The 9,674-nt window shown below is 35.1% G+C and overlaps 1 protein-coding gene and 1 non-coding gene across 2 annotated transcripts; one reads left to right on the forward strand and one right to left on the reverse strand.

Moving 5' to 3' along the window:
- Window positions 1-1,275: 1,275 nt before the first annotated feature.
- LOC126025222 (U6 spliceosomal RNA) lies at window positions 1,276-1,382 on the forward strand. Its single transcript, XR_007501268.1, has one exon. It is a non-coding gene; the product is annotated as a U6 spliceosomal RNA (small nuclear RNA).
- A 6,128-nt stretch (window positions 1,383-7,510) lies between these two features.
- LOC126011720 (heterogeneous nuclear ribonucleoprotein D0-like) lies at window positions 7,511-8,334 on the reverse strand. The gene is given in 2 exon segments (XM_049775531.1): window positions 7,511-8,247; window positions 8,250-8,334. Coding segments are annotated over 2 exon segments (693 nt in total). The 3' UTR covers window positions 7,511-7,639.
- Window positions 8,335-9,674: the final 1,340 nt, after the last annotated feature.

The raw sequence follows: 9,674 nt of genomic DNA on the forward strand, positions 1-9,674 counted from the left end.
TCTTATAATTTTTTTAGTTCATTCTAAAAAAAACATTAGAATTTTTTTTTATTTGTATGGGGGGCACATCCAGCAGCTCTTGAAGGTTTCTCCTGGCTCTGCACTCAGACACTACTCCTGGTAGTCTCTGAGACCTTATGGGATGCTGAAGATGGATCCTGGGTTGGCTGCGTGCCAAGTCAAAAGCCCTATCCACTATGCTATTGCTCAGGTCCCAGAAATAGGTTTTATTTTAAGAAAGAGGCACACACTGAGATAGTGAAGATTTATATCCAGACCTCTGCAAGAAAACAAAGTTTAACAAAATAGAGTGGTTATTTATTTATTTATTTGTTTATTTTTGGCTTTCTTATAGCATGTGAGTTATTCAGTATTGTATAATGGTATTATTTTGGGAAAAGCAATATACACAGCTTTACTGAAAAGCAAAGCAAAGCACTACATTGAAAATCTTTCTCATAAACCACATCATCAATGATCTTTGTTAGGTCTTCTGGAAAACTTGCTGCCAATTCTGCATTAGTATTTGCACCTTCTTTTATGCTAATAGATTCTTTCCTTTAACCTTATGGAACTACCCTCTATGAGCCTCCAACTTTTCCTCTGCAGCTTCCTTGATTCTCAGACTTTTAGAGATTTGCTCTGGGATCTTCTGTGTCAACCACCAAAGCTTTCCTTATATTAACCATGAAGGCTATTTTATATCTCTATTCTTATTTTCACTAAAGTAACAGAATATAATTTCTTTCAAGAAATTTTCCTTTGACATTGACAATTTAGCCAAGGTGTAGCTTTTGGCATCTCTGGATCTCAAGCCTTCCTCACCACTATTGCTTAATCAGGCTAGCTTTTGAGTTAAAAGAAGAAATATGTAATACTTCCTTTTCCTTGAATAGTTAGAGGCAATGAAAGGTTATAATCGACTTACTCTGAATTATTGTGTTAGGAAGAGCAGTGAAATGGGAAACCTGAAGAGGTAAAGTGGTGGGGAACTCCCAAGACACTCAATCATAAACAAATCTGAAAACTAATACAGATCATGAACAAATACAGAAGAATCCTTCTGTATTACAAACAATCTTGTAACCATGGTGTTTAAATGAAGTAATTTAACAAAGAAACAGTCAGAACACATATTTATTAAGCTTACCATCTTCATAGGCATGACTTCATGTCCCCAATTACAACCCTAATATCAAAGTTAACTGGTAATAGACAACCTTTAGTTTTTTTTTTTTTTTTGCTTGTTTGTTTTTTTTAAAAAAGGGCTTTTGTGTGCTCGCTTCAGCAGCACATATACTAAAATTGGAACGATACAGAGAAGATTAGTATGGCCCCTGCGCAAGGATGACATGCAAATTCGTGAAGCGTTCCATATTTAAAAAAAAAGGGGGGGGGCTTTTGTGAAGTTGGAGAGCGGCAAGGTGCCTGCTTTGCTGGCACTAGCCTAGGACTGACCACGGTTAGATCCCCGGCGTCCCATATGTTCCCAAGCCAGGAGCGATTTCTGAACTCATAGCCAGGAGTAACTCCTGAATGTCACCAGGTGTGGCCCCCCAAAACAAAAAAGTATTTTGTTTTGGAGAAAGACTATTGATTACGTTTCAATGTCTCACTAGTAATGTATCTTCAAATTTTCTGTCGTTTCTTGACATAGTCTTGGCATGTATTATGTTTTGAACATTTTTTTATCTATTTGCATATGTAATTTTAGGTATATAATGTTCATAGTAATTTCTTTTGTATTTTCAGAATTTCTAACTGTTTCATTTATTCAGGCAAAACTTGACCTCTACTCCATGAATTACCATATTTTGATTATTCACTAAAAGATGGGCATTCTGTTGACTACAGGTTTCTTTGCTATTGCAAATAATGCAAGCATGACTATTTGTATACACATTTTATGCAGAAATATGTTTTTAACTCTGTTGATAAGATCCTTGGGAGTGGTAAACTCAATGTTTTAAATTTTTGAGGAACTGCTCAAATGTTTTCCAAAGTGGCCGCACCATTTTAGACTCCTACAAGTGACATAAGAGGGTTTCATTTTCTCCACATGATGCCAACACTTGTTTTAGTTTGTGCTTTTGATTATAGCTATTTTACAAGGTGTGAAGTGGCATCTCACTGGGATGTTTTGTTTTATTATTAGCAACTTTATTGATATATAATTCATTTACTACACAATTTACCTATTTAAATTATACAACTTATTAGCTTTAATTTACAGATGTATGAAAACTTTACTACAGTTGGAAAACTTTTATCATCTCAAAGAAAAACTTCATTGTTTATATTTCTCACTCCTTCCCTAATTTTATCATCATTTCATTCCCTAAGAAATGGAGAGATTTACTACATGGAGACTATCTGGAAAAAACAAAGGAATCTTTAAAAAATAAGTCATTTATTAGTATGCTTATATGTTTTAGGAATGACTAAGAGGTAAATAGATGACACACAGGAAAGGTGCAAATTAAAGAGAATAACTCTTGTAAGGTAGGTATAATATTTAGTGTATAAAAATATTAGTTTCTTGGATCAGATAATGGAGAATCTATCCATTACATTTGAGGGAAAACAGAATATATGAGTCCTATACCTTGACATGGGGATATTAAAGACTTTATTTTCAGGAAGTTTATTACCTGTGCAATAAAACAATGTTTATAGGAAGAACCTACTTACAGTAATTAAAATATTAAACACAAAGTGCAATATGGTTCTCCAAGAAGTACAAATGTAATGTAGTTATCCAGAGAGGGAAATATTTTTGCATTGGGCATTTGAGGCCCTTTTAGTCTTGTGATCTAGAATTTAAAATTAGTTCAGATAGATTGATTGTGTCTTTTCTGACTTAATTGAACAACTTGGAGGATTTAAAAGAATGGTTGAAGAGTTGATTAGACCAATATTGGAGATTTACAGATGTGGATATAAGAGGAATACAATAAAATATGGTGGTTAAACCAGAATTTATTTGAGAAAGAACAGATGGTAGTAATAGTGTAAAGTGCCTAGATGACTGGAAAGATGGATGGAGGTTTGTGTTGAGAAAGTGATTTTTAACATTTGGCTATAGAGAGTAGGCTGTATTAGCAGAGTAAATCCCTTGGTGAGATTTTATATACAGCCCTGGAAATTCTTGGTGACTGGTGAAGGATAAATTCATAGTGTTTGTCTTCCAATGTTTATATTTTCCATCTGCTTTAACTGAGAGGGAAATGGAAATTTCCATTTCATGGAAATCGAAGTTTGATCACTGACTTGCTCAAAATAACTGCTGGTTAAAATGGACATGGAACCACTGGGATTTTGTTTGAGCAAAGGATATATCAATGTTGAATTAAATTATTGAACTCTATGGCTATCATCTACCACAGTATGGCTTAACATACCTGAATTAGTAGAGTTTCCTACCAAATCTCCACTATACACACAATTTTTAATTTCCTATACTATACAAACACACTGTAGTAAAAAAAAAATTCCAGTCCTTTCACAATGTGATATATACTGGGCACTAGTATCACTTTTGGAAGATATTATCTTTTAGCCCAATTAGTACAGAGATAATCCCTTCAAACTTCATTTCCATTCTGCTATTATATTCACCCATATCGTACTGCTTCTACTTATACATGAATGCCCTTGAGATACTTAAAAATTTAAATACTTTAGATAGAAGGGATGACTCTCTCTCTCTCTCTCTCTCTCTCTCTCTATTTCATGTTGTTACACAGAGCATTGAGATTAGACTCCATTGTCTTTCAGATCAGTTCAGAGGAAAATTACTTCTTTTACACCCTCCATTATTTTCTAGAGTGCAGAAATTCTCATTAGGACAAAACCATGAGTCCAGAAGGTAATATTCAAAATGATAAATGTCATACTGCATTCTAAAATGTGCATTGCAATAACTTGGTTTTTATTGCTAAATAAAATCTTTCTGGCTCTGATTGCTATACAAATATATTTCTGGCATTCTGCTTTCACCAATTACTCAGTTACATACAGCTTATTCTAAATTTTAATATTAAATATTGTTTAGGTTCAACTTGGGAGCTTTTAACAGGGTTGGTTTAAAATGTTAAAGAAAACCTTTCACAATTAGACTAGGGATTCTAAGAAAATATAAATAAGAAAGCAGAAACATTATATAAGTTAAAATCTGATTTTTCTCTGTAAAGTTCATCAATGAAAAAATTGTTTTACTTAACTCGTGGACAAATAAGGTATTTTTCCATTATGTTCTGTATGTAAACTGACTTAAAAAAGTTGGAAAAAAATAACATCCAGCTACATGAATGTAATTTTATATATTTGCATATATCAGAAATATTAATTTCAAAGAAAAAATTCTAAAGATGTCAGGAATTTAATTTTAATCCAGATATTTGGAGAAAGGGGGGATAATTAGAGAATGATCTGAATCACATGTGAAAAGTGGTTAGCTAATAAAGGATGTGATCTTTAAAGATGAGATATCAGGAATAAAGCAGAATATTAGTATTATCAGATTATCAGCAATTGTCCAGCCTTTTCCAGGCAAGAGAGAGTAAAATTCAATAAAGACCTTCTTGTAGAGAAAGCTTAAGTACATTAGGCTACTTGTGACTAATATAAAAAAAAGAAATACTGGCACAAGAAAGACACAACTGCCACAGGGCAATCTGCCATTCTGGAATCTTGAAATATCCGAAATAAAAGAGGTAGCAATTTAGGTTAGTCTAGATGTATGATTTGTTTAGATATTAGGAGCATAATCTTTTTTTTCCCTTATTGGTTTTTTTTAATTTTTTTATTGTGATCAATGCAAATTACAAGTCTTTTACAGTTGTATTTCAGGTACATAGTGACAGTCAATTAGGGCCATTCCCACCGCCAGTGTTGAGCTCCCTCACCAGAATTCCCAGTTGCATCCTATACCTCCACCCTTATCCTCCTGGACTGCTAGTCGAACAAATCCCTTTTGTGTTTAGCTGTTGCAGTTTAGGTCTCTTGATTCTATTGTCGTTGACTTTGGTTTGTGTATTTACGTCTGACTATTTTTATTTCCACTCAATGCTGATATTAAGAAATATTCCACAGGTGAAGGAAAGGCAAGACCCAAAACTACTTGATATGATGTCCCCTTGAGTTTATTTACACAAAATCAAAAGGTAACAAATTCAGTGCAGACTAGTTCTTTGTGTATATACAAAATGTGTATTTTTTTTTTAAATTCAATGGTTGTCTTTACAGATTAGCTGCAAATTCTGAGACAAAGTGCTATCTTAGTTTTGGTTCATTTTTGTCACTTACTTGGATACAAGTATTTGGTGTTTAAGAGGTGTTCAGCAAATGTATCAGGAAGCATATTATTATTCAAAATTTCTCATCATTTTCAGGCAGTGACCCCTCTTTCTGATCTTGTTTCCTTCCTTCCTATGGTCCTACCCTCATCCTACCAGTTAGCCATCTTAGAGTATATTGAAAACCTACTGATACCTATCTCTACCACCTCACCACTGAGAGAAACATTCAGATAGAGGAGGCAATTTGCATTGAGATAGGAAACTCCCACTAAAAAAGGCAGGTAAAGTCTGTTTAAATCAATATAATTTTAGAAGTAGTCTATTCCATCTTGATCAGTTTCAGTCTTTTCTAGCAAAACATATGAAAGAAAGAAGATTGCAATTAATTTCAAATTCCAAAAATCTAGAGACAAAAGCCAACTGACTAGTGGAATCTCATGAAGACTTCTAAACTGTTACCTATGACAATTAAATATTTATAGAAAAAAAGAAAAACCTCACTTACCTAGCACACACTCAGAACAATGGCAGTTGTGGCCACAACACATGAATATACAGTAACAATTTCAAGATCATTGGAACTAAATTAAAAATAAAAAAAAATTGAGTCAAAGATTTATTTCTGCTTTCCTTTCAGAAATAGCAGCCATCAACAACTCATAGAAGAGGCTAAAGCATGAAATGAGGGGAAGACCTTTAAGAGGTCAGTATATGCCAATCAAGAAAAGAAATGGGAAGAAGTGATGTAGGGTGTAGTAGAAGATATCCCTAACCTGTGTGAGACACTCAGTACTGAGAGGAAAAAGTATGATTAATAAGAGTAATATGATTAAAATAATATGATTATACAGAATATAATGAGAAAGGAAATGGATGGGATGGAATAGACCAGTATGAAATTATAAGAAAATTGTGACTATAGTAGCAAAACTGAAACATGTATTTTAATTTGTAGGTAGAAAGACAGAGAAAAATGAATATGTAGATGAGATGATAGAATTAATACATTTTCTGAAATAATCACGAAAGATGTAAGAAAATTAAGGAGCTACATAAAATTCATGCTGAGTAAACAATATCCCTTAAATCAAATTTCCTTTTATTTTTGAAACCAAAATATAACAAGTATGAAATGAAAATAAATGCTTATGAAGAGTTAATTCTGAGATTAGAAGATGAATCAAAAGACCTAGGTAGAATGTAGAGATAGCTCAAAAAGAGGCTGAGTTCATGCTTTGCTTGGGGATGAATCGGTTCTGTCCCTGTTATTGATGGTCCTTGACAATGCTGGGGAAAAGTCACCAAATACAAATATGGGAGTAGCCCCTGAGCAACTTTTAATAAAGTTCCTTTCCCTTCCCTAGAAAATAATTCAGAAAGGGAAGGCCTATCTTTAGGCATATTTTAATAAATTTTGAAAATTCTAAGATAAAGGAAAAAGTACTTTAGTAAATGAAGCCAAAAAGAATGGCTTTAATAAAACAAGAACAAAGGTAATCACAATAAATGACAATGCACCAACCATTGCTCCCAAAAGTGAATATAGGATTTGAAGAATTTAAACTTGAGAAAAGAAATTCGTCATTCCTGAACTATCTGGGGTTACTCTCCACAGTCCTCAGGGGACCATGCTGTGCTGAAGATCAAACCCAGGCTCCCACATCCAAAATAACAGTCTTCTGAGGCATCCTTCAATATGATCAATCTAAATACTTTTGCTTTATTATTTTGTTTTCTAATATTTCAAAAATGATTGTTTCTTTTATAGTTTCTCACAATGCATGTAATTAATAAAAATCAAGATCATAATTTGTATAATGTGTGTATATGCTTTTTGATGTACGTATATAAGATATTGGATTAGTATGTATAAAGGGGAAATATTGTTAAATTTATTTTCCTCTATGTGCTCTTACAAATAAGCATATTTAATTTTATTACCAAGATAATGCTTTTTTGGGGGGCAGAGTGGTAGCCCTGCAGGTAGGACATTTGCCTTGCATGTGACCAATCAGGTTAGATACCCAGCATCCAATATGGTCCTCTAACTCTGTCAGAAGTAATTCTGAGTGCAGAGCCAGGGGGAACCCCTGAACAACACTGGGTGTGGCCCAAAAATAAAAAAATAAGAATAAAAATGTTTTAAAAGTATTTATGGGGGAAATCATTTTACAGCATATACCAACCAGGTTGTACACTTAAAAATAATGTTTATTTTTTTATTTTTTAATTAGAAAGCAAATTTCTTTTAATGAGAACTCAGAATTAAAACTTCAGAGGGACCCAACGTCATACTTCCATTCGGGGACTTGATACAAAAAATTTAGTTTGAACTGCTATTAGCAGGTGGCAGGAGCCACCATCAAATGAATCTTCAAATTGGAAAATACCGCTTCACAACCTGTTGGGGATAAGTTGCAAATGGAATAATTTAGTGGTTTGTAGCTATTTTGATGACCACCTCGCCTGGATACTTTCCCATAACCACTCTGCTGGTTGCTATAATCACCATATCCATAGTAGTTGTTGTAACCAGTGTAGTCATATCCTCCATAACCACCGTAACCTTGGCTGTTATATCCATAGTTGCCATAGCCTTGATTCCAATAGTTACTATATCCCTGGTTCCAGTTTTGACTGGGGCCACCACCTCTTCCACGAGCTCTTCCTGCAAACCCTCCTGGAGATCCCCACTGTTGCTGCTGCTGATACTGTTCCTTGGACATGGCTACTTTTATTTCACATTTACTAAGACCAACATTGTGGTATTTCTTTTCCATTATCTTCTTCACGGGTTCCTCTTCCTTAAAGGTTATAAAGCAAAACCCACGCCTCTTGTTGGTCTTGTTGTCCATTGGGAGCTCTATGGATTCCACCTCACCAAAACCACCAAAGTACTCCCTTATTTTCTCTTCAGGTGTATCTGGAGAAAGGCCACCAACAAATATTTTTTAACAGGTTCTTTTGTTTTCATGGCTTTGGCCCTTTTAGGATCAATCACCTTCCCATTCAATTTATGTTCTTTCTGATCCATCTTTTCTGATCCATGACAGCCAACTCCCCTGTGGACTCATGCTGCGAGGCCCTCCCTACTAACTCTCCCTAACGCGGATTGTTCCTTGAAACTGGGCCTAGCTCCAAAAGTATCCCCAATGCAAGAACTCTTCCAAGACCTCCCTGCCGCAAATTTTAATAATCTGAAAAAATTGTAATCAAATTCTTGTCGTTGATTTCTCCTTTCAGTTCATGATTGCCCCCAATTTAACGTTTTTTTTTTTTGCCTGTTTCACTAGTTTATCTCCCCCATTGTTTTACATTTGTTTCTTTAGTCCTAGTACCACTGTGTTTTGGTTGTTTTAATGCCTAAATTGACTGTTAGATCAAAAATTGCCTTATTACCTCTTAAATATAATCTTGTGTCTCTCCCCGCTGCAGTACAAAAATCAAACACTGCCATCACCCTAGCCTTATTAAAAGGCCTAGGTGTTATTGGTGTAAGCACAAATATTTATTCATTTGTTCATACTCTAGAATCTGCTAATGCCTTATAACTGTTGCTAAAAATGTTTACAAACTTAAAGAAGTTTACACTACTGTTGATTTCCTAGCAAAGAGTGCAGAATAACTGCCGTGGTTCAAAATTTAACATTTTTTTTTGAGGGAGGGGGGAATTTGTGTCATCCTTAGAGTAAAATGTTGCTTTTTAAAATAAATTCGGCTTAGCTAGAGATAGCATTCAACACATAGAGGATAATTTAGTAAATAGACAAAAAGATATAGAGCAGAGTGAGAGCTGGAACAAAAATTGGTTTTCTACCACTCCATGGATAACAACAGTGCTCCCAGCCTTTTTGGGGCCCTTCATTGGCTTTATGTTGCTAGTTTCCTTTGGTCCTTGGGCTTTTCGCAAACTCACCACCTTCGTAAAGAATCAAGTGGATGAAGCAACCAGAAAGGACTCAAAGGTTCTGTACCAACAACTATGCACCTCAGAAGACCAGCTGACACCTGTCATCTCCCCTCCTGCCAACTCTCCGCCACTTAAGTTTGAAGTTATCGAGGAGCTGGCGCATAGACCTCAATCTGTGCCTTGCCAAGCTTTGGAAACGACTGAATCAAGGGTAGCAGATGCGGTGACTGGAAGCCCCACACCTCTTCACCCAGTGTGGCCAGTCCTCCGAGGCACGTCTGTCCCTTCTATATTGTATACTAAACAGGGGGAGATGTGGGAGATCGAGCACCCCACATATCAAAGGAACTCTGAATGAATTTTCCACCGCCTGTCTGATTCAAGCCACAAAAGTTTGCATAGCCCCGAACCAACAGAAAACTCTGCAAATAAATTTAGCTCAGCACAAAGAATCTGGCTTAACC

Source organism: Suncus etruscus, chromosome 1 (assembly GCF_024139225.1).
Source record: "Suncus etruscus isolate mSunEtr1 chromosome 1, mSunEtr1.pri.cur, whole genome shotgun sequence".
NCBI classification, from domain to species: domain Eukaryota; kingdom Metazoa; phylum Chordata; class Mammalia; order Eulipotyphla; family Soricidae; genus Suncus; species Suncus etruscus.